The following is a 26,265-nucleotide window of genomic DNA, read 5'->3' as shown; positions in this document are numbered from 1 at the left end:
ACAGTAATATTATGTCAAAAAGGCTATAGACATAAAATTATACAGATTACCTATATTACCCTTCTATTTATGTCAATAATTTACTAATTTCTTCCTGAAGGAATTGATTAACAATTAATAGTTCAAGATTTAATATTTATTATTTTAAATACAATTTGTAAATAAATATCTATAAAGTACTATGATGTAGAATATAATATATTAGTACAACCACAGTACAACGTTACCGTCATATCAATGACGGTTTATTTTATTCGAAAAATAATACGTTTCTTGTATGGGATGTTAGTTCTTGAAAACATAAATAAAAATAATTGAAAATGTACATGACTTGGTCTACATTTAATAACATTCGTATGCTGTTAATGGCCTGCATGCCCGTTGTTATATTTTACTTGATTTGGTTAATCAACACATCTGAAGCAATTCGAAGTGAAGAAGGAACTCTTTTGGATCTAGTTTGTTGGCCTGACGGCAATGCAATTCCTGTAATAATAACATGTGGTTCTATTATTGCAGTTGTAATAGAGGTATACACTTAATAATAATTATGAACTTAGTAGGTATGAAAATTATAGTACCTACGATGATAGGTATTAGGTACACTAATTAACGCTTTGACGATTCCCATGATATTCGGACAGTATATCATGGTAATCCGTACGTCCTTTAGTAATTTTAAATACATTGGTTAAACACCTTCACGAGTATCAAGTAAGAAGTAAGTACTAACACTTTGTTTTCCTCCGCAGCTATATGGTTTGTATCAACTATTTAAAGCTGGTCTTCCCAAGAGAGAGTATAACGTGACGAATGGTTTATTTTATTATTTATGGGCGTTAATTACCATGATAATTATATTTCTTGCGATCATGTTTTATTCAGGTTTACAATCAACTATTATAAGAGGTATATATTTTTTGTAATTATAAATTTATACTAGTCACACGCCTTCATTTTCCAGTTTCCACCGAACGTAGAATCGACAAGGAAGACTTTGGATTTAAAAAATACGTTCAAATAGGAACATCCGTTTGGGATGCCAGTGCCACAGAAACACATATATGAACGTATTTTATGTACATCACGTATTTAATTACTTCAAGAAATTTGATATTTTTCAGCTAAAATAAAAGGTGGAATAACAAAGGCGATGCTTCGGTATGCTAGTCATCTCCCATCAAAGATAGCTATAGATCGATTGCAGACGAGGTTCCACTGCTGTGGGCGAGTTGGGTATCAAGAGTGGTTTTATATTCCGTGGTACAATGCGGGTCAGAGTACAGATATTTTGTTAGTTTTTTTCCTATAAATCTTTTCCTTTCCTGTTATTTCTGTTTTCTTTTCCTTTCTTTTACTTTATACCCGCATTCCCTATTGTTTTTTCTACAACGTAAATAATTAGTTGGAGACTTTACTGTTATCTGAGGCAGAATAGAAGAACGCTGCTGTGTTTTAAAGGTCAAGTCCACTCTCTTTTCAAAAAGCCTTTACCATAATTTTTTTTAATTTGGTATCATAATTTACCTACTATAGGTCGCTTCGAAAGTTTGTGGCCGATAACGTTCCATACAGTTGCTGTTCTATGGAAACTATGTGGCCTTGTATTCACCATGGCGTAACCCAAAATGGCACGATATATAAATACGATCCAATGGTATACAATTCTGAATAAAATACTATAGTGTTTACTTGAAGTCTGAACCCGTGTAGAACTATGGTATAGAAGTTTAAAGTTACACTACATACCTACCTTTATAAAATTAGTTTATTAATGGATTTCTTTAAATCTCATCAAATGAAAAAGTTCTAGAAAAATAGAGATAGGTAAAGACATATGTAGTATATATCTCTTGTATATAAACTATTATAATATACTAGCTTTCCGCCCGCGGCTTCGCCCGCATTTTCAAAGAAAACCCGTTCCCCTAGGATTTCCGGGATAAAACCTATCCTATGTCCTTTCTCGGGTATCAAAATATCTCTATACCAAATTTCATGCAAATTGGTTCAGTAGTTGAGGCGTGATTGAGTAACAGACAGACAGACAGAGTTACTTTCGCATTTATAATACCTATTAGTATGGATTCTGTGGTATAGGTATCATTATTTTGGTCGGAATAGGCATTAGGAAGATCGCGATAAACTGCTTTTTGTTATTCAAATATACCATAACAGTTCTATTTCAGACACAATTGACTATTTGGGAAGCTGGTTGCGAAGAAAAATTGATAAGCGAAATGATGTCAGTCTCCTGGCGTTTCAATGCTGTTATGGCTCTAATCATAATAGCGATGGTAAGATAATGTTGTCTCGAGTTCATCAGGTTATTTATGTTAATGCTTTTTGTTGTAAAATAACATAATATATATAAAAAATATTATGGTTGTTTTATGATTAAAACAACAAAGGCGTTTTAGCTTTATAAGTTACTAGCTTTCCGCCGGCGGCTCCGCCCGCGGTTTCAAAGAAAAACTCACATAGTTCCCGTTCCCGTGGAATTTCCGGGATAAAACCTATCCTATATTTCTCGTGGATAATATAGCTTTCGAAGGGTGGAAGAATTTTTTAAAATCGGTCCAGTAGTTTATGAGCCTATTCATTACAATCAAACAAACTAACAAAGTTTTCCTCTTTATAATATGTATGGCATAAACGGCAAAAGAATGATGTTTATACACAAAAGACTCAAAAGAGGCATACGGTGGCGTCTACCGACTGGACTATTAACGGGCGTGACGTGATCGCAAAATGCGTGCGCAGAAATGTTATACGAGTTTATTTAATAATACTTACGGACGGATACTTTTTTTTCCTAAATAAGAATATGATTACCATTGTCCTATCGATCTCTACATTAATGAAGTAATTATATTATAGATTCTCCAAGTATCTGCTGTACGTTACTTACACACAGCATACAAAAATGGTTTAAACGCAGAGAACCATTTTCCATGTAACGCGTACCTCCTACGTTCGACACTGACCAAACAACAGCCAGGAAGTAAGAAAAAAGTGTTTCGTAAGAGGAAACTTCATCAAGCGAGAACTTTACAGTGGGTGACAGCAGCTTACCGGCCAAGAAAGAGATATACCACCTCGTCGCAATCAGATTTCAACAGTTCTGACGAATTATTAAAACCTATTTATGAATAGTTGAGGGTTTTTTTTATCTGCATTTTTTCCAAAAACAGATTGTTGATGATCTGAAAATCAATGGATGTTTCCGATAACATAAACAGTGAATCTATCGTAATTCATTGACGATTATTTCTTAGGAGCCTGGGTAGCTCTAATTTGTAAAATGTTTTAAGTGAAATAAATTATTTATTTATTATTATTTGATAATTGTTATGCATATTCTATATATTATATTGAAAAGAAAACAACATTTATTTATTTCAATAATAATTTATTTAAAGCACCACACCTACTTTATTTACACTATTATATTATATTTTATGATTAAATTTCAAATAATTTTTGGGGGATCTAAATGCTCATAGTATTATCAATTAAAAAAAATATATTTTACCCCTTGTAAAATAAAGAAAATGGTAGTGCAACTAAAAATAATTATACTGTGGATAAAGAAGAGGGTTATGGCCCATTAAATAACATAAGTTATAGATATAATTTAGTCTTAAAACTATTTTTCGTTAATAAACTTGTGAATCTTGTCGGGCTCGGCAAGTTCCTTGATGCGGTGCAAGTTGTCCCACCAGAGCTTCAGACGATGGCGACGTATCATGTTGAACCATGGCGTCATTGGTCCTTCGAGCGTTGGAATGAACCTTTAGAATTTATTCATGAATAAATATTCATTCATAATGTCAACAAATAATAGATTTATGAGTTTATGACTTATTGTGTACAAAAAATAGGTAACTTTTTGGCAAGGTCACGGAAAGATATTATGTACACTAAATATCATCATAATCATCAAAATCATCGTAAATAAAATTAAATATAAGAAAAATCATGTTTATCATATTGAAAATCATGAAATAATATCAATGTTGTATTTCAAATAGGTAAGTAAAAATCGTGGCAAAAATGCGTTTTGTGATATAATTTTAATACTTTCACGGTCATTAACTTTAATTGAACAAAAAAATATTAAACAACTAAATATTTATTGGTAGGTAATAAAGATAAAATTTCAATCAAATATTTCGTATCTACAATGAAATATTTTTTGTTGATTTTGACGATATACAGAGATATCATTTTGAACATTGACATGGTCAACACAAAGTTTAATAAATCTCAAAATATTACTTATTAGTAGGTGTAGATGTATAATTTTCACAAAAAAATCACAATTCTTTGGTGCGAGCTGGCATAATTTGCGCCTCGAGTCGCGACACTCATATTAATAATGAGAAATTTGAAAAGGAATGTTTCAAGGAACCATAACGCTATTGTATCCTATAGACATATTTCGAGATATAAAGTGAAAACCGAAAATCCCTGTATCCTTGGAGAACACGCGAAAAATCCGCACGCGCAAACCTAGTGTTACAATTATGTACTTACGCATTAAACTCGTTCTTTGGCACAAAGCAGTACTCAGATATCTCATCGGAGTTCGGTTTCACTTTAGCATCACTTTGGAAGAACAAAATGTGGTCGATTTCGTGCTCTCCCCAAATACCGTCGCCGGGGTCGTGGTAGTGCACTCGGGTCAGAAAAGTGAACATTTCTGGTTCCATCTGTGAAAAAAATTGTTACCTATAACTAATATTCTCAATAGGAAATCACGGTCATACTAAGTCCACTAAAGTTCCCTAGAACTATTTTCTACTTATACTTACTTAGTTCATTCTTGACAAATGCTTACAAGTTTAACATATTCTTCCGATAAGGATTGATAATTGTAAATTCATTCTTCTGAAGTTTTTATACTCATGAAGTTTTTAAAAGAGATACATTTTCTTTTATAAAGCACTAGCTTTCCGCCCGCGGCTTCGCCCGCGTTTTCAAAGAAAACCCGTCCCCGTTCCCGTTCCCGTGGGATTTCCGGGATAAAACCTATCCTATGTCCTTTCTCGGATATCAAAATATCTCTATACCAAATTTCATGCAAATTGGTTCAGTAGTTAAGGCGTGATTGAGTAACAGACAGACAGAGTTACTTTCGCATTTATAATATTAGTATGGATTTGAATGCTATAAAACTAATAATTAAATTAAAATCCACATGAACATTAAAATGATGTTCTTACATAAATATAGTGTGAGTACATTATTTTTTGTTTGTTTATCTGTTCACTTATAACAATTGTTTTTTACATATTTATCTTATTATGCTCTGCTATAACCATAGGCTATAAGAAAAGATTATTGTTCAGCAAAATATAACTCTGCATGAAATAAGGTAATTAAATTATAATTGCCTTTGCTATAATGGATTATTTGAATGCAAATAGACTATTATTATTACTTGACAAGCATTCAAAGAAAATGCCATTTTTTTATATTATTGTTACAAAAAATTAACAGTATAATATATGTATTATGTAATGTGAATTTTATGTTAACAATAAAAAATAAAATATTATCTGACAGCCAAAGAAAAATTCTTCAAACCATTTCTTCCAAGCTGAACAACACTGCATACGAGTTTTCGTCTACACTAAAAGATCACGAAAGAATGCTCTTCTTCTAGCTCTATGTTTGTTTGGTCTAAATGCACCGTAAAATAATCTAATCATTACGTATGATGGCTGAAGCATATCAGTATGTAAGTTAATTATTATTAATTATGAACTCTATAATACCTTGTCCAATGGCACTCCAAGTTCCAGGTTCAGCCTTCTTTGTGCAGCCGTAATTATATCTTCTGCTTTACCATCTATGTACAGAGGGTGGCTACAACAGGCATTTGTGTAGTAATCCGGATATGTTACCTGTAGTTATAAATATTAAAATGATTTACTCCCGTAATAAAGTTATGTTTTATTAGGGTTATATTTAAACTATTTTTATGCCAATATCTTCTCTTATCTTTTTATTTATACCAAATGGCTTTGGACATTCTATTGTTGAAGAAAAGGAGATTAAATTATTGTAAGTATTGATGGAAAGTGTAAATTTGTATTTAAAATTATTTCTTTAACAACCTGCTTCAATAATAGGTTTTTAATAATGTAATTTAAGTAGTCATTTACTAACTTTTTGACTGGATCGTCTCTGAAGGAGCATATCTCCTCTCTTGTTAAAGAAGAACACACTAAAAGCTCTGTGAAGGGGAATTTGGCCATCAGGTCCAACTTTATGGCATTCCCGTTTTGTTGCAGTTCCTATGAAATTATCCTTTTCATCCACAAGCAGGCAGATATCCTTGTCCAAGGCATGTAGCTAGTAAACAAATACATGTAATTAGTAAATATAATAGGTATTTGCAGCTCCTTATATATTTTTAAATAAATATTAAATAAGTAATGTGAATAATAGTCTACACAATATGTGAAACAATATTGATATGACTGTACTTTAAATTATTCAGTAAAAATTAATATATTATGAAAACTTTCTAACCTGGACTGGTTCTACACCTTCTGTTTCATCCAGTTGCGGCTTAGTTGGATCAGATGCTAAATATCTTCTTTCCAATCGTAAGTTATTATTCCAGAGAGTTCGTACAAATCTTCTGACAAGCATCTTCAATAGAAAATCAGTTAAATGGTATGAATACTCACATTACAATGAAACAGAATAAGAAACATAACACAAACAGATTCGAGTTATAGATATGATCCATATCAGCTTCCCTAGATCTTGGTAAAAATGGTGATAAGTTATTTTAAGTCTGAATATTCTTAAGACGTTAGTTTAAATTAGAAAAAGTGTCATCTGAGATAAATTATTAGATGTATGTACAAAGTTGTAGTTGAATAATTAAGACGGCAAAAACTTTCACTGGCATATATTTTTAAATAATGAGGGCTTCTTTCACGACAGTCTTATCAATATACTAATAAAAATTTAACGACTGTCTATTAAGTTTTATTTTTAGTTTATTATTATAACTTTCATGCTTATTTATTCTAGAAAAATATGCGCATTTTGTAACTATTATTACAATTTAATCGGATTACTTTTACAATTACTTACCTTGGAATGATGCCGAAAGTTCGTCGGCTATATTTCAAATATTCCAACTGCACATGAGAACGTTTAAATGGTTGGTTTGAACCCTAAAATATTTGTCTTTTTATTAAATTGTTATCGTAACAATACTGCATTACCTACGTCTTGACAATTGACAATGATCAACATTCAACTGTGGCAGCCGACAGGACCACAGAGCAAGGACAGGACAGGAGTATCATAGCTGCTTTTGACTTTGACAATGACATGAGAATGACCATCGATCATAACAATTTGTTTTAACAATTTGTCTGGTTGCTTCTGCGCCGATCCAATTCGCAACATGTTGGGTTACACCCCCAACGTGCCCTCAACTATACTATTGACGACACAATCTGTCAGCTCACTGCAGATTGTGTCAACAGATTGTTACTGAAATTGAATCGTGAGTAGCCTGCTTAACGCGGCAGCGCGATTGAGCCGAGATTGGAGCAATCACAATACTCACGTTTCAACACGCACACAATCTGCTGAGACAATTTGTCTGGTTGCTTCCGCGCCGATCCAATTCGCAACATGTTGGGTTACACCCCCAACGTGCCCTCAACTATACTATTGACGACACAATCTGTCAGCTCACTGCAGATTGTGTCAACAGATTGTTACTGAAATTGAATCGTGAGTAGCCTGCTTAAGACTTGCATGGACTTGCAGTTCAGTGGTTTCAACCATCTTGATACGCCCTTTTTAACGCTCTTTATTATCTTCACAAGGCTTCACTGTATGTTTGTATGTAACCGTCGTGTTTGTATAGGTAGGTACCTAAACGACTCCTTTTGATTTTTTAGTTTTTGCTATATTTATTTATTTATACCACCCATGAACATCATTATCACTACATAGTATAAAACAAAGTCGCTTATTCTATCCCTATGTCCCTTTGTATGCTTAAATCTTTAAAACTACGCAACGGATTTTGATGCGGTTTTTTTTAACCGACTTCAAAAAAAAGGAGGAGGTTATCAATTCGGCCGGTATATATATATTTTTTTTTTTTATGTACGATTCTTTTTTTGTTCGATGCGGGATGGTGTCGAATTGGTCCCATAAAAATTTTATTCGGATAGGCCCAGTAGTTTTTATTTTATGAGCATTTTTGTCTGTAGGTATTTGTAAATTTTGCAAGTGCAAGTTTGAAGTCGGTTGTTTTTAACGCAGTTATCACTTGTTAATAGATAGAGTGATTCAAGATGAAGGTTTTAGACTTTAGTATATAATTTATTAGGTTTTCGACAAATCGGCCGAAGCCGCGGGCGGGTAGAATACTGCTGTTGTCCGCAGCTTCCTCTGCGAAAATTTAAATTTTCATGGTACAAACTTTTATCCCCTTGGGGTAGAATTGATCAAAATTCTTTCAAAGCGGATGCCTATGTCCTGCATGCCAAATTGCATAGTGTTTGGGATACAAATCTATTTTTAGAAGCCTATTTCTGATTTTATATTTCCTTAGCAAGAAACGCGTTGCGTTTCAAAATAACCATGCATAAGTTTGTCTATTTGAATGCGTTTCAAGCATACAGTCTTCAGATTTGACTTTATGAATAACGTTCTTTACTTTGCTTTTATTAGATAAAACTTTAATTAGCAGAATAATAATTATGTCACATGTGAAGTTAGCTATACGAGTGCGACCGTTTACAGAGAAGTATATACCTATAGATATCTATGTGTTGTTGTTGTATCATTGTTGAAGTATTCTATAATAACTACGATGTTGACGATTATTTAAGAATAAAAATATTATATATATAATGTTTTATATTGTACTTTAAAGTTTGCGTAGATAAAACATCAAATTTAGATGATAAATATATCTATATGTAATTGAGGATTTCTTTAAAATTTGGTAGAAGGGGATAGGGAAGAAACAAAGTAAACTTCAGGACAAATGTAAAAATAATATATTTAAATATTTAAATAGATTATGACATGTTTTAGAGAATTAAAGTCAGAGAAAAGCAGAACGCCTGTCGTTAATGTTGTAGATGAAAATACGGTGACAATAACTAATATAAAAGTGAGTTCGAAAATAATATTAATCATCTAATATTTAAAGAATACTTAATTAATTATTATCTGTTAATCTGAAATTGTAATATTTATTAATTTTATAAGGTCAGTGTCTCCGGTGCTGGCGATAGTCGGAAGCGTATACGCTCATACAATGCAGATTATATTATTAATGATAGCGTTATTCCAGGAACAAGTCCTCACGATGGATCACAGGAAAAAGTGAGAAGAAAGTCTTTACTTACCTACTAGAGTTTATTTTAATTTTAATTACAGTGGGTAGCTCGATAAAACTCCACCTTGAAGAAAGTGGCTTATCCTATAAAAAAGTACATAGGTATTATACCTACATACTTCTATTTATGTCGTGGTCCTAATTCCTATAAAAAAGTATAATGCTATTTATTTGTCTTTACAACTAGAAAATAATACCTCATCAACAGTGGTTCATGGTTGCTTAAAATGCTTTTATTTGTCAATGATCTTAGGTATACAACACGATTGGAAGGCAAGTGCTCGCGAGTGTCTCCAACGGAATTTCGGCTTGCGTTTTGGCGTATGGTCAGAGTGCAACGGGAAAGACTTATACCATGATGGGTACTGAGACCCAGCCGGGACTTATACCCAGATTGTGTATGGCGTTGGGTGAACAAAATATGGATATAACTGTCAGGTAGGTTTATAATTCTCTCCATTCTGTAAATTTATTCCTGTTGTAATTTTTATACAAGAGACAAACATATTTCAAAATTTTAATGTTAAAAATAATTAAGAAGAAGTTTAATAAATACTTCAGTTATGGTGTAGGTTAACAAAATTTTTTCAAAGCAATGCTTAATGTGATTAATTTGCGATAAATTCAGGTGGGCCTTTAAATCGTCACTGAATAAAAAGAAAACAAATGATCGTTTTGTAAACTGAAACTGGAAACATAATGCTGTGAGGAAAAATAGCTAGCTCAATTGCTACAAAATTATTTACCTACTTGTTTATGTGGACTATTTTATACGAGTTGTATAGCGAAATTGAAAGCCGCTCAATTTCATGAAATGTTATTAGCAATTTTGTATGTAGGTAGTTGGTAATATTAAAAGATAGAAAGCAATTTGCGTCTATGCAACGTAAATAATACCAATGGAGGCACCTCACGCGATATGTAGATTTTCAAAATTGCTTCAGCGACACCTTTCTTGAAATGTAATTATAACTTTTTCCTTGGTTCATACAAAATAGAAGTCGAGTAAGTATACGGTCTACTTTATAAGAAATAGTTTCATTGTTTTCAAACAAATGTTCGTGACTTTTGCACGTTCGTGAAAAAGTTTTTATATCTCTATCATCGGCACCTCAGTTATATTGTTGGTCGCATCCAATTTAGTGAGAATGGCTTTAAACATAAGAAACACGTACCCAAGGCCGCAATATCACGCAACCATTTCACCTTTCATGCTTTATAGTGTTATCTTTATCGATATCTCTCACTTATGTCCGTGCTTATGTGCTTTGTGCATCGATAACTCCAATACCTATGCGTGTATTCATTAGGTATCTACCTGCCACGTTTAACGCAAATAGCGGCAGTATCGCTTTATTTTTTTAAGTTTGCTGCAGAATCAACAATATGCAATATCCATTCTCTCAACTATCACAATTTTAAATCTCTGAATTCCTACGCTACCACAATAGTGAACTACTGTAACCGATATTTAAATCAAACCGTAAGTTACCTAGAGTCTCTTGGCTAAATTTTATTTTTCTGTCTCCTATTTTACTGATTTTGTGCATGGTACATACATAATGCGATAAATATATGTATGATAGAGAGATATTTTGTTTCAAAAACGAGCGTCTCACAAATAATAAATCAAATGTAATAAAAAGTTTATTACAAGCTTTGACGTGGGTACATACTAAAAACTAACACAAGACACAACATAGGTACCTATTATTATAAAACTACATATTAGTTTGCCTTAGCGATAACATTCGTCATTGAAACTGTCCATTAAAGATTTAAATAGGATCTTCATGTCAATGTAGATACAATAGTTGCTAAGCTGTAACCACAATACTACAATAAGGCTTCATTTTGCACGCGAACATAGTTCTCTGACTTCAGTCAGAGTGTCGCCGCCCGCCCAACCGAATAGAACTATAAACTCGGGATATAAACAAATCGTAAAGTTTTGCTATACTTACCGTGAATTTATTTTATAATTACGATATTATTTTTATTGAGCGTATTTAGCATATTATTTTTATTGACTTTTAGTTTTTTATTAAACACTTTTTTTATTTTACTAAACCTGTTAATTATAACTGTAAGCTTATAAAATACGTACCAACAAATTAAAAGATTATTTATATTATCATCGTTTTTGATGAACATTTCAAGATAACGATTAAAAGTGCAACTTATATTTCAGTTTTTTAGAAATTTACAACGAGCGTGTTCATGATTTATTGGCCTCTGAGGTTCTCCCCTGTAATTCCCTTCCTCGAAGGAAAGGTAACGCCTGGAAGGATTTAAGGGTCAGAGAGCATCCTAATAAGGGGCCATATGTACAAAGTAAGTACATATAAATCAAAATTGTAGATTAACTATGGAATCCAGTTAATTAGGATTATCACTTTTCAAGTTCCATTGGAATAATTGTTATGCCCGCATGTACTTACCTGTATTCAAATTTAATGAACGTAAAAATGGTCCAGTAAATGTACGATTATAATATTAATTTTAAATAAAAACATTTTAAAACGTTTTAAATAATTTAATACTGTCATATATCAGCAAGTATCTAAATAAACTCTACCTATTTTTGCTAAAGAGCATACAGTATACTTTTTAATAGAAAATAAATATAACTATTATTCATAGACCTTCGTCGAGTCCTGGTACACGACTTGGAGTCTCTATTAAGTGTAGTAAGTGAAGGTAAACGCAGACGACGAACAGCTGCTACCCGAAGGAACTGCAGCTCCTCCCGGTCCCATGCGGTTTTGGAATTGGCCACACCATTGGCTACTTTGCAACTGGTAGATTTGGCTGGCAGGTGAGAAGATATTCTTTGCTGTGAATGCGTTTTGTATTAATTCGGTGCACTGGAGGATGTGGATTCTTAAAGAAATTTAAAAATAAACTATGTAAATCTGACAGAGACATCATCTAGGTACTGATTACCGAATTCCTTCTCTGTGTTTAATTAAACTAAGACAGACAAATAATATCACGATTATATTGATATATATGTATTATACCTATATATTTATTATTTTAGTGAAAAAGCTGGTCAAGAAGGTTATGCATGTAGTCGACAAAAGGAAGGAGCGAATATAAATAAATCCTTGGTGGCACTTAGCAACGTTATTTCTGCTCTAGGTATGAAATAAAACACGAAAACATTTTTTGAACTATTATTATTTTATTTAAAATAAATACAGACTGCTTTAACGAATATATAAGAATAAAATATATCAATAACACACCTCTATATTGCATGAAAATAAATATATTTAAAGCACAGAATACATAATAGTTTTAAAGTTTAAAGGTAACTAGATACTAGTTGTAGTCTGTAGAACAATGTTAAAAATATTACATTCATAATATACCTATACAATACAATAAACATTTTCTGAATTTTGTCTTTAATTCGTTGTCTCATGTAAAAAAGTGATAACAAATTTAATAGAATGAAATAATTAGGTGCATAAAATTGTCTCTGACTCTACATTTCAATATAAATGATATATCTTATCAAGTAAGTAGAGCTAGTTATTTTAAATAAGAGTTTCTATCGAAAATTAATTAATGTTTATTTATATTATTAATATTAATAATACACACACCGGCACAATTAGCGGAACAGAAACCGATGCGCGAGAACATCGTCTGGGATTTGAACGAATGGCAGCAGGTTCTCTTTACAGATGAGTGCAGAGTTCTTTTAAAATAGATCGATGGGAGACAGCGAATATGGAGAAGCAAAGGAGAACTCCATATACAGTCTAATTTTGAACACACAGTGGCTTATGGTGGCGGCTCGATTATGGTTTGGGGAGGGATATGTTTGGGAGCTCGCACGGAGTTAGTGATAGTCACAGGAGGGACCATGACAGCAGATCAGAGACCTTTTAGAAGAACATGTTGTACCATTAGCCCCATTTATTGGCGACGACTTTATTCTAATGCAAGATAATGCTCGTGCTCATAGTGCACAATCGGTACAGGCATATCTGAGCCACGTAGGTACACCGGTGATGCAGTGGCCAGCAAATTCCCCCAATATGAATCCGATAAAGCATGTCTGGGACTTGATAAAAAGAAGGGTTAAATCCAGAATGCCACCCCCCAACAATCTGAATGATCTTGGAAACGCATTACTTGAGGAGTGGGAGCGGTTGCCTCAAGAAATCATCGATAACATAATCTGTAGCATGCCCAGACGTATGGAAACCGTAATCAGAGCAAGAGGGGGAAACACTCGTTATTAATTTTGCTTTAATTTTATTGTTAAATCATTTTAATGCTTACTTTTTTATTTTTTGTGATGGTTCATAATCATCTAAAAATTTCACTTATTTCAAATTTCTTTATTTTTCAATAAAAAATAACGAAGACTTTTCAAAGTCGGTGTTAAAAGATGTTAATCAATTTGTTATTTTGTGTCTAATTACATTTTCGTCAAATATATGCGTTATTATCTCATAATCTCACTTTTTTTTCTGTTCCGCTAATTGTGCCGGTGTGTACCTATATATTATTTGGGGGGCACTGTGAGATTTTCTCGCCTGAAGAGAAATAGCATACCCGATCTTGCGATAAGATTCGCAGACAAATGATGAGCTTTGCGTCACTGGATGCAAATCTCAGTGTACCTATAAATATATTTACAGATGAAAATCAGAAACCATATTAGATTATTGTTTACATAAACAGATATGGCTAAGTTGCAGTATAGAAAAAAAAATTATATTATTATTCTGAACATGTTAATATTAACGTTGCCTGATATTCTTTATATCACCAATTTTAGATGTTAGATCTTTGCCTAAAACATATCATTCCGTATCTAATACTCTTGAATAATTCTTTATTCTTATTGAATACAAGCTTCCGCCCGCGCGGATGTCGGTCTTCGCGTGGATGGTTTATTTCTCCATTTTGAACTGGGAAGACGTCGTTTCTCACTAAATTATTATTAGACCCGTATGTGACCGTGTGTTCACGGTTCTATAGAACAACGTCTATGGAGGAAACTGAAAAATTAAGATTTATTTAATAAATAAAAAATATCCTATTTCATGCCCAGGATAATAAGATATAATTGTACCAAGTTTCATCGAGATCAAACCGTCAGTTTTCCCGTGATACAGACACATACAGACAGACAGACAGACAAAATTTTTTTTAATCACATATTTGGGTTTGGATCGATCCAGTAACACCCTCTGTTATTTATTTTTTCAATATTTTCAATGTACAGAATTGACCCTTCTAGAGATTTATTATAATATGTATAGATACGTAAAAATATATGGTATTTCATCAAAAGAATTTAAACACAGTCTAACTTTAAACCAGGGATCTGTCACTTTAATAGTTTTCTATGAGAAATATCTACGACAAAACCAGATTAAAGAGAACCCAAGCTTAAAGATAAACCCTGTCTAAAGTTTTTTGCGGTAAGACGTAGAGTAAGAGATATTATTTACTGTTTCTTATCAGTGAGTGGTGGCGGTCCTGGGAGATTTGTTCCGTACAGAGATTCAGCTCTAACTTGGCTCTTGAAAGATTGCTTCACCGGTGGCGCCAACACGTTTATTATAGCAAGTACGTATAAATTTAACATTGCTATATACTCCTATTATAAAGTTTATAGAAATTTTCCTTTATATAAAATTAAAATGATCTAATGTTATATATTAATAAAGCATTTGAATGCCATAAAACCAAAAATATCAAATTCATGATCTAATGTTTTTTCGTGTTCTTATAACTTTTTCATAGATTATATCAAACAGATTATATTTTGTACCTATATGTCTTTTAAATTTACTTTCTAGCATCTGATAAAATTAATGTTTTTTTAATTGTGTAAAAAAAAAACTACGTGCATAATTTAATTCTTAAATGATATTACCCATCTTTTGCGTAAATCGTACTATTTTAAGGTGGTATTTTGTGAATTGAATTAAGTGAATATTTTCAGCTATATCACCAAGTACAGCATGTTACGGGGAATCTGCTTCAACCCTGCGCTGGGCCGCTAGAACCAGACAGTTACCGCCAAAACGAGCGAACGCTGCCGTTAATCTAACCACTAAGGCAGCTTTACAGGCACAATACAATCAGTTACTTCGGGAACTGACCAAACATTTTATACGCTACGTTAGTTTAACTCATTTCGTAATTATTTAGATTTTTTATGTGTTTATTTATTTAATTTATTGAATATTTTTTTAGATACCAGAAACGGGGAAGCTTTCATTCGATGAAAATCACTGGAAGTTAAATAATACCTCTTTATCTGATGTTGAGCAAGCCGCAGCAAACATAGGGAACATCATGAATTTTTCACGGCCTAAAATTGATGAACAAAATGTTAATATACCCACAGATGCGATACCGGACGACAATCCTACTGGAAATCAAACAGTATTTGTGGAAGAAATAAATAAGGAAATAGACAAAATGTTTGCACCACCCTTCGAAAGGGCACGAAGTGGTAGCGATTTTGAAATTGTTGCCCCAATCAAGCACAAGAAAAGGCAGTACAGATCACAAGAAGTTCTTTCCACTAATAAAACATCACAACAATCAACAACAAAGCATAATTTATCAGAAATTAGCCCAAGTGTTAGCGAAGAAAGACTTGATGAAATAAATAGCTTAAAAGCTAAGTCAAATATGCCAACATCTCTTTTGTACGATAATAATCAAAGAGCGGAAATAGTTGCATCAGTTACAGAGAGGTTGTACTCAAAACTAAAAAGGAATGAAGAGGTAGCTGGGAAGCTGGACGCTAACGTTGATAAGAAATTAATTCAGCCATTGAGCGAGTTAAAAATTTGTACAAATGCCCGACAACGTCTGATGGAATTAAGTCAAAAAGCTCTAAGAAACAAACGAAGAATTGGCATTCCAGCTTATACGCAAACGAAAAAGTTCATAGTGCGAGTAAAAGATCAAGCAATTGATGTACAAAGTGAATTGCTGCCGTACGAATGCATCAGAAATAATTCTTGTGTGTTTCAACGAGACGTTGGAACTGAAACTATTTCAATAACACCTCGATATAAAGAAGTGAGTGTCGGATCAGATCATGGATATTTGCATTTCAAACACAGTTCAACGATGACTGATAATAGAAAGATCTTTAAAACATCAAGTACAATGACTATAGACGTTATTCAAAATGATCGATGCACACAAACATGTATATTACCACCCCCAAGGAGAAAAAGACGGCCAAACCTGCTATCCAAGTACATCAAAAGTATTGAAAATCGTAAAAATAATTCTACAAATGCAGCTCCTATCATAAATATCAATATATCTCCGATGTATGATGAGGACTCAGATTCACAAAATTCTGATTCCACAACAGCAGGGAATGCAGTTCAACCGCAACAGCAACCGCCTTTGGAGACTAAAATATTACCTCCAGATCTATTAACTAATCATAATAATTTCATTTCAAATCCAACCATAGAAAAACATAAGATTGACGAAATTAGAAATAAAGACATTGATACTGATGAAGACAGTATACAAAGTGATAAAACAATTGACAAACCAAACAACAATTTAGATGATTTTTCTAATGATGATGATATAACCCTGCCAAGAACAAGTATAGGTGTAGATGATGCAAGGGTAGCTGGTTATTCTGATATTAAAGATATGATATTAGGACGAAATGCAGACATGTATCCTTATAACATAGCTATTTCGCCATTACGAGAAAGAAATGCAAGTGGCCCCAGTATAAGATTTTTAGATAAAAATGCAGAAAGCGACGAGGATTTTGTATCTCTAGAGAATTCAAGCTTTCATTTTGAACGTTCCGAATCAAAGTATTTAAAAGAAATAGATTCTTTCTCATCTGATTCAACTGTTTCTAATGAGACCAACTCAGATTTTGGTCGTTGCAAAAGCAATAATTTTTCAAAGGATAAAAAAAGGAATATTCGTAACCATTCAAGTTATTCAAATAATATAAACATAAATACGGATATAATTAAAAACACATTCGAAGCAACGAAGGGTAAGCTTTATAAGGAATACTTGGGCTTGGATAGAAAAGAAATTAATGATGAGACTTGTTCAAACTGTTCGCTTAATATTAAATCTGTACCGAAAAATGGAGACAGATTAAACAATATTTATAGAAAAGGTGAAATATTATCAAAAGGGAATAACGATGATAAGAATGATACGTTTGAAAATGTTCATAATGAAATCAAAAATTCATGCAGGAGACTAGAGTTTGCTGTAAATAATTACGAAGTTTACTTAGATTCTCATAGGAGGAACAAAGAACATAATATTAAGTCACCCACGAAATACTTACAGCACTTAATAGAAATACGAAAAGGTTTGGTAGAGGAAGAAAAACTGGGTTCAAGTAGCACTGATGGCATTTGATCCGTCTCCTTACTTATAATTAATAACAACAAGTAGTGTCGAAATGATTGATCGATTAATCGAGATTTTTCTGGGCAATTACTACCGTTCTTCGTCTCGTGCACTTGACCAATTTTAAAATTAGTGCATGTTTGATACATGTAGGCAACGATTATTATTAATTCCTAAGAATATAATTACTTTATCTGGAGTCGTAAGTTAACGAATTTATTATCTAAAAGTTTTATAAAGTTAATTTGTACATTTTTACATAGAATAATAAGGGATAATTTGCAAGTTTTTTGTCATACATACATTTCTACATAACATTTATTTAGGTGGCTATGTATGTAATTAAAAAAAAAATCATTGTACCTAAAAAATAATTATTTTATATAGCTAATTGAGTGGCATTTATCCAAACTATATTATAATCTTAAATATTTGAAATTACGATAACTTTAAAAACTAATTTTATATTGTACTAGCTTCCGCCCGCGACTCCGTCCGCGCGGATGTCGGTCTTTGCGTGGATGGTTTATTTCTCCATTTTGAGTAACTCGGACAATGACATCTTATAAATATCTATTGGATCCAAATACGGCTAGGTCTATAATAATACGCAACGTGTGTTCGCGGTACCTACTACAGAACAACGTCTATGGATAACTGAAAAATTGAGATTAATTTTTTTTCTACGTATTTTTCCAGGATAAAAAGTATCCTATTTTACGCCCAGGATAATAAGGTATAATTATACCAAGTTTCATCGAAATCGAACCGGTAGTTTTCACGTGATGTCTTCACATACAGACAGACAGACAGACAGACAAAAATTTTTTTAATCACATATTTGGTTTTGGTATCGATCCAGTAACACCCCCTGCTAGTTATTTTTTCAATATTTTCAATGTACAGAATTGACCCTTCTACAGATTTATTATATGTATAGATTCTACTTTTCAACATTTGACGAAAATATTGTGTATTTATTTGATAATTACAATTTAGGTACCAACTTATTTTAATTTATCTACTTGTATACAATTTATGCGTAATATAAACAAATTGTATAGGTACCTATAGCTTAGATATTAGAATTACAAATGATCTTGGTCAAAAAAGATGAAGTCATAAGATAGTGGCATTGCATTTTTTGTTATAATGTTTATAAATAAGTTATTGATGTGTTTTTAATAAATAAGTTCATAAAAAAGAAACGTGATTCTTACTCTTAAAATATAACAGCCTAGTGACCTTAACATTTTTACGGAAAGTAAATCATAATAACAGGTATAATATAAGTATAAAAAAAGCCTAAAGCTATTTTTATCAAAAAAATTCAGTTAGAAGTTGAGAAACTTATAAAACCGAAGAAATGGTTTAGAGAATCATGTAGTTTTGGAGATGATGATTCTTTAAAAAAATATTTTTACTGTAACTGATTTCTTTTCGGAATAAAAATAGCATGATTACCTACTCAAAAATCGTTTTATCATTTTAAATCACGTTTGTGGGAATTGGGATCAATAGTTAAGAGAATATACATATATACCAATAATTAAAACTGAAAAAAAATTAACGTTTTTATTAATTAATATTCTATTTAAATAAATGTTTTGAGTATCTATTTAATTATTTTGCGGAAAACTTATTATTTTGGTACGACGCGACGGCTTAGTTTCTTCATTACAGTAGAAATATATTTTTAATTTCTTGAATTGTGTTGGGATACATAGCGATACCAAGATCTCATTGTACCTAAATTAAAGGTCAATGTTAATATATTACCTAAGTATACAACCATACCAAGTAAATATTTGTAGCTACTTTATTATAAGTAAATTTCAATGTAACTAGATATATTTTTAAATCCGAGCAGTTGTTGTTTCTTAAAATATTATATTTTCGCCTTCAATCGATTCGCCTTCAATCGATTTAAGCTTTTCAAAGGAAAATAATATTTAAATGTGAACCTTCAATTTACAAAAAAAAGCTCAGTAGGTACAGTTTTAGACTTAAGTTTTGGTAATGATTTCCTTGTTTATTTGTTCATACTTTATGCGATCATCTAAAAATTTCCAAAAGTTAATTGACCTCCTACTTTATATATAAGTATATTTTGAAATAAACGAGTGTAAATGAACAGTCGGTGTACAACCTTCAGCCAACAGTTGATGCATTAGGTCCGAAAGAAGCGTGCGTAAATTCAAAAGTTCGAAACAATAATTTTGTAATGATTTCCAAATAACGCGTGTGTTGTGTTTCGCCACGGATAAATAGTTTAAAAATATTTACAAAAGGAATGCAATCATAATGGCATTCATACATTATGTATCCGCGATAACGAATGAAATATTTTTGTTATTTTTTATTTCTTTACTATTAATTTACGTTTGGTATAAATACAAGTTTACGTATTGGGCTAGGAAAGGTGTCTTTGGACCAAAACCGATATTTCCCTTTGGCAATGTGCGTGATGTGATCCGAAGAAAAGAACAATTCTTTGAACCCTATTGTGATGCTTATTTTAAATATAAACACCTGCCGTATGTAGGATTTTACACTTTTAATTTACCAGTGTTAAGTGTTAATGATCCGGACTTAGTTAAGCACGTATTGATAAAGGATTTCGATCATTTTCAATCTCATGGAATATTTTCGAGCGGAGTAGGGAACCCTTTAGGTGGACATTTGTTTAACATACACGGTCATGCATGGAAAGCGCTGCGCCTCAAGCTTTCGCCAGTGTTTACCTCCGGCAAGCTAAAAACCATGTTCCCGCTGGTGGAAAAAATAGCAAACGATGCTTTGCACTACAGCGATACAATGTTCTCAAAAAATGAAGCTATTAACTTTTCCGAATTCTCAGAGAAGTATTCTATGGAAATAATTGGAAGCGTCGGATTTGGAGTTGAGTGCAATGGATTCAAAATTTCCGATTCAGAATTCTATAGACGAGGGCATGAATATTTTGAACCGAAAACTTTATACTGGTGAGTAATATAATATCTAATAAAATTTGACTTGTTTTGAGATTTTTCTTAAAATATTTTACAAGGAAAGGTTCAGGAAAATCTTAAGAAATTGCATAAATCAAAACAAAATAAAATTTGAAAAGTATTGTGTTACTTTGATAGATTTATTGTATATCTATAAATTCGATCAGGTCCCTAAAAAAGTACTATACACTAAAATATTTAAAATACATTTTCAATGCTCATCATCCCTTTACTCATTCATTTATACTCATTTTTAAATAACAGGCAGGTATCATAAATTGGTTAGGTAGGTGGTCGTTAAATTATTTTATTGATTGAAAGATGGAATTTATTTTCTTTACCTTAATATTTATGATTCAGGTAAAGAAAATAATTTTCAATCTTAATTAGTTTTTTATTAGATAAATATTAGTAGTTTTGGAAAACTTACGTGCGCGCCTAAATTATATCTCATTGTAACTTACCGCATATATTGGAAATGGGATTAAATTTCCATTTAGCATTTCAATAATATTCTATCCTAATCTAATCGTGTATGAAAAGCTGATAAATACACGTTAATTTTTAAATTAATATCTAACAATGTCAGTGTTTAAAAAAATGTAAACATTACGTTGAGCAAAAGCTCATAAAAATAAGGTAGAGAAAAAAAAAACTGTGTTATATTTAAATCGACGTTTTGTACTCCTGAGTGAAAGATTACCATACCGCTTTGTTAACGACTAGCGAATTTCTCAGGACGCAGTAAACGTTTGGCTAGAAAACATATTGAAGTTGAAATTTCTAAAAAAAAAATACCAAATATTATTGTTTTGTCAACACTATAGATAAAGCGAAAAAAATATTATAATATTCGTATCACAATATTCATAATATTATGTATTTCTTGTAATTCATAAGGAACGGTGGGTATATTAACCCGATCAGATTTCAGATGAAGCAATTTTTTATGATTTAAATTCAAATTAAAATTTTTCATTATATGTGTATTGAGCAAATACTACAAATTTTAACGTAAGTACATAAAGATAAACGATCAGCTTAACGCAATTACAAGTGAATTACATGTAATTTGAAGTTATAATTGCTTCATAGATTATAATTAAGTGTAACATTGTTATTTGTTATTGATATGCCTCAAGATCGATATATTTGGGAATTAAGAGTAAGGACCATTCATTACCTGTATTATATTATGTGGGTTATAATAAATTCTTAATAATACTCAAAATTTATTTCATTTACAATTTAATTTTAGATTAAATTTCGTCTACTGCGGCAAAACTTTCTCAATAAAATAGTCTTAAGTATGAATGAGTAGTAAATCGTAATAATTCCAAGGTTTCATAGAGTACAATAAATTAATTAGCTAATTAATGCGTGAACTGATGTAATTTGAAAACTTGGAGTTATTTATTTGATTTAATTAAAAAACTACCGGCATTTGGAGGTCAGTAACATTTACGTTATGTCAATAAATATGATGTTAATTTATTTGTCATGCCCTTTAGACTTGTTATAAGTTTTTGAGATTTTTTGTTAAAAGAAAATTTATCGTAATGATTCAAATTTGTCAATTTTTATTATATACTAGCTTACCGCCCGCGGCTTCGCCCGCTTTCTCTAAAACGATTTGAGATTTAAACTATCCTATCTCTCAAGTTGGATCGAACTGCACATGGTGTGAATTTTATTATAATCGGTTAAGTGGTTTAGGAGTCCATTGAGGACAAACATTGTGACACGAGATTTATATATATTAAGATATGTAGTGAGGAAAAGAAAGCAGAAAAAGTAAGGAAAAAGTTAAGTTTAAATATTCAAGAACTATCTTACTAACATCGACAGATCAGTTTACACATTAGGATTTAGGATATTAGGAAAGAGAGCTTCAGGCTGAGCTTAATATAAATCATATGATATTTTTTAAATTATGTATTCTGATATAATATTTGAAATATACATAAAGGTGCTTAAAAAAGTCGTGTTAGTGACACCGTTTTGGTTGGTTGGATTTACTTCCACTTGAATTAGGATAATAACATAAATTGGGGGGTATTTTTTAAATATTAAAAAAAGTCTCTCTTTTAAAAGTTTTCCTTTGTCTAAGTTCTATTTGATCGAATATTCATTAGGTATGTATTATTGGCTTATTGATGAGTAAAGCTCACAAAAATGTCGAGTAAAGAACACAAAAATGCTGGATTTTTACTTATTAATGTAATCTTAATTAGGGCTGATTTTTCAATCGTTGGTTAAAACTAATTCATCGAATAACTACCATTTCAAAAATGTACCTATTCTAATTGTCCGTATTTGACAGTTTACAGGTGACATTTTAAAATGTTCGTGTAATAGGTAGATACTTTATTGGACGGATAAATAACTAAGGATTGAAAAATAGGCCCTTAATTAAATAAGTATGTTTTCCCAAAAATATGATTCGGATGATCCAACCATTAGTTATTTATGTTCAGGAGTTTTTTTTAATTATTTCAAATAGGTATAAATACTAAACGGTACTTAATAAGGGGCCATCCATTAATCACGTGATGTTTTTTTGGTATTTTTTGACCCCCCTCCCCCTTGGTGATACGTGGTGAGGAAGACTACCCCACCTCCCTCCCCCCTATATCACGTGTATTTTTTCGTACCTGCAAATAATCAATTTTTTATTTATAAAAAAATACTGGTATAAGTATCATCTAATTTTATAATAGTAAATTAAAGACTACTATAATAAACGTTCAGAGGTAGCCAGAAAGATAGCAGTTTGTTTTTGAATGACATGAAAATAATGAAAGATATGCGAAAAAGTTGTACGCGTTTGACTAAAAATAAATACATGTAACGCCGCTTTTCGGTTGAGTATCGCGCGCTTGTCGAAAAATAAATACACGTGATATATTACTTTACCCCCCCTCCCCCTTGTGATATTTCGTGATGTTTTGATGGACCCCTCCCCCCCTTTCGAGCCTCACGTGATTAATGGACAGCCCCTAAACGTCTTTTGTTATTTATTTAAATGGGTTGGTGACCTTTAGAAGTTGTAAAGATGACCTTGAGAGATATAGATTGATACTATCTTTTGTTGGTTATCATATGAAAACAAGCGTATTATTTTTTTGTTTGTTTATCATTCGGAGGGTACTTTTATTTTAAGAGAAAGATAGATAAATACATCATTAGGTTATTAATGTTTTTTTTTCATTTCTAGGACGATAATACGAGCAATCTCATTTTTTGCGCCCGAATTTTTCAAAAAATTGAGAGTTAATCGCGTCAATCCTGATATGAACAAATTCTTTTATAATCTCGTAAAAGAGACAGTTGAATATCGACAAACACACAATTACCAGAGATCAGATTTTCTTCAAGCACTAATAGATTTAATGAATAGGGAGAAGTTGATTACAGGTTTGTACAACATAATATTATGTTTCTAACTAGCCAATATTTCATTAAGTTTTTAATTAAAAATATGAATATGAAAGTTGGCAATATGTATATTTTTGAAAACTAATATTTTATATACTAATTATTCCAGACACGAAGGGCGAATCAACTCCTTTCACGTTAATAGATATCGCGGCAAACACCATGCTGTATATGTTTGCTGGCTACGAAACGTCGGCTACTACAAGTCAATTTGCTGCTTACGAGCTGGCATGTAATCCAGAAATTCAGGCCAAAGCTAGGGAAGAAATCTTCAGAGTATTAAAAAAACATGGCGGTCAGTGTACGTATGAAGCACAGAATGAAATGACTTATATAAACATGATTCTTGACGGTAAGATTTTCACTTGATTGTTGCTTTTCTTAAAATTTTACTTCAAATATTTTACCATTAATAAAGTTAATAATTGAAGAATAAATAATTTATAGTGTGGCTAAAAACTTAATGTAATGAATTATATTAATCTTCTTCAAAACTGTCTAAAGGCAAAACTTTGAGAAGTAGGTAATCAGTACCTTAGCCTGAATATTTACATAAATACGTGATAGCAATTACATCTATCATCCTCATTTAATAGGTTAGCTAACCTGATTACATTACTAAGAGTGTATAATTTTAACAGAAACAATGCGAATTCATCCACCGATGCGTGCATTGTTCCGAAGATGCACAAAAGATTACAAGATGCCTGACAGTGACTTGATAATTGAAGAAGGCACGCTAGTGTTCATACCGATACATTCAATACAAATGGACCCAGATATATTTGAAAACCCGACCAAATTTGACCCCGATAGGTTTGCTCCTGAGAAAAAATCAAAGATGCATCCTTGTCATTGGATGCCCTTTGGGGAAGGTCCAAGGAAATGCTTAGGTAAGTATTTAATTTTAAATACTTTTGAAGTTACATTGATGAAAGAATCGGTTAATTATATCCATTATTAAATTATTTTACCTTTCCAAAAATAATTTATTGAATTATTATGTGCGAATAAGGTTTTTTTAAATATTGAGGCATTGACCTTGACACTAATACGCGCAATTTGCATTTCTAGGTCTACGTCAAGGTTACATTCAGTCTAAAATGGCTTTAGTGAAAATTCTTCAAAAGTACGAAATTTTATTGGACGATCGGACGAAGACTCCGATAAAGATGAAAGCGTCTTCTTTAGCATGTGCGGTGGATGGCGGAGTTTGGATAAAATTGAGAAAATTAGAGACATGAAACTTGGTTGAATAGAGATTGGAGGGATATATTGTGTGATTTATAAAGTGATAGTAAAAGTAACATTTTTAGAATAGATATTATCTTTATTTCTTAGTGCCAAAATTAGTGCCTTATAATTATTTGTGTTATAGACTATTTTTAATAATTATAGAGACTTTGTATTAATTTACCTGATGAAAGATATATTTAAAGGTGTTAGCATGGTATGAATGTGGTGTCCCTTTATGTATTTTTCGTGTTTGGTTTAGCGGGTAAAATAAATTAGATGAACTTATATTGTAGTTTGTTTTTAGGTACTAGGATTCAAAGATAACATATTCCATGCGTCCATTTCCCTTTCCATTACAAGTGCGTTATAATAATAGTATATAGTAATTTTCTACTGTTTTAATTAAAGTACAGCCTCACACTATTTTGTATAGGAACATACAAACATGTTCTATATTTTTATGCGAAATAAAATTTGGTTCGCCGTTTTTATTATCTTTGGCAAGTGAGTGTTGGTCTTGGGTAAATATGAACTACATCAAAATCAAGGCTTCTCTATTAGGCAATACAGTCGTTTGCCGTGAAACGAATTTAAATAGTATTAAAGAGCTGAGTGACCAAATATGCACGTGAGTTGGATAATACAAATATTTCTGGCGAAATTCTGACTCATTATAAATGGCATCGATAAATGAGGATTCCGACATTTTTATGTAAAAACAATGTATGAAAAGGAAAACTGGCTAAAAAGAAAGTTCACGCGCATGATTAGGTATGTAGTTAGATTGTAGGTAAG

The 26,265-nt window shown here is 31.8% G+C and overlaps 4 protein-coding genes and 1 long non-coding RNA gene across 5 annotated transcripts; 3 read left to right on the top strand and 2 right to left on the bottom strand.

The window, feature by feature from the left end:
• The first annotated feature begins 292 nt into the window (after window positions 1-292).
• On the top strand, window positions 293-3,296 carry LOC123699616 (peripherin-2-like). The gene is made up of 6 exons (XM_045646611.1): window positions 293-530; window positions 753-909; window positions 1,125-1,293; window positions 1,537-1,657; window positions 2,190-2,297; window positions 2,881-3,296. Exons 1-6 carry the CDS (start codon window positions 321-323, stop codon window positions 3,154-3,156), a joined length of 1,041 nt encoding a protein of 346 aa, XP_045502567.1. The 5' UTR covers window positions 293-320; the 3' UTR covers window positions 3,157-3,296.
• Window positions 328-768, bottom strand: LOC123699620. Its single transcript, XR_006752545.1, has 2 exons — window positions 582-768; window positions 328-486 (listed from the first exon to the last, which is right to left on the bottom strand). It is a non-coding gene; the product is annotated as an uncharacterized LOC123699620 (long non-coding RNA).
• Window positions 3,297-3,391: 95 nt separating the features above from the next.
• Window positions 3,392-7,287, bottom strand: LOC123699609 (isopentenyl-diphosphate Delta-isomerase 1). The gene is made up of 6 exons (XM_045646606.1): window positions 7,120-7,287; window positions 6,544-6,666; window positions 6,178-6,363; window positions 5,784-5,912; window positions 4,540-4,715; window positions 3,392-3,794 (listed from the first exon to the last, which is right to left on the bottom strand). The coding sequence occupies exons 2-6, from the start codon at window positions 6,664-6,666 to the stop codon at window positions 3,650-3,652; spliced, it is 759 nt and encodes a 252-aa protein (XP_045502562.1). The 5' UTR covers window positions 7,120-7,287; the 3' UTR covers window positions 3,392-3,649.
• Window positions 7,288-9,079: 1,792 nt separating this feature from the next.
• Window positions 9,080-18,250, top strand: LOC123699896 (centromere-associated protein E-like). The gene is made up of 9 exons (XM_045646943.1): window positions 9,080-9,172; window positions 9,271-9,387; window positions 9,654-9,838; window positions 11,592-11,734; window positions 12,044-12,218; window positions 12,444-12,544; window positions 14,894-14,998; window positions 15,378-15,556; window positions 15,632-18,250. The coding sequence occupies exons 1-9, from the start codon at window positions 9,080-9,082 to the stop codon at window positions 17,813-17,815; spliced, it is 3,282 nt and encodes a 1,093-aa protein (XP_045502899.1). The 3' UTR covers window positions 17,816-18,250.
• Window positions 18,251-19,933: 1,683 nt separating this feature from the next.
• LOC123699590 (probable cytochrome P450 6a13) lies at window positions 19,934-25,755 on the top strand. Its single transcript, XM_045646574.1, has 5 exons — window positions 19,934-20,790; window positions 24,014-24,213; window positions 24,344-24,586; window positions 24,876-25,127; window positions 25,309-25,755. The coding sequence occupies exons 1-5, from the start codon at window positions 20,111-20,113 to the stop codon at window positions 25,476-25,478; spliced, it is 1,545 nt and encodes a 514-aa protein (XP_045502530.1). The 5' UTR covers window positions 19,934-20,110; the 3' UTR covers window positions 25,479-25,755.
• The last annotated feature ends 510 nt before the right edge of the window (window positions 25,756-26,265 follow it).

The sequence above is a fragment of the Colias croceus genome, chromosome 18 (genome assembly GCF_905220415.1).
Source record: "Colias croceus chromosome 18, ilColCroc2.1".
NCBI classification, from domain to species: Eukaryota; Metazoa; Arthropoda; class Insecta; order Lepidoptera; family Pieridae; genus Colias; species Colias croceus.
Note: the sequence above shows the minus strand (reverse complement) of the source record. Positions and strands in the feature narration are given on the sequence as shown.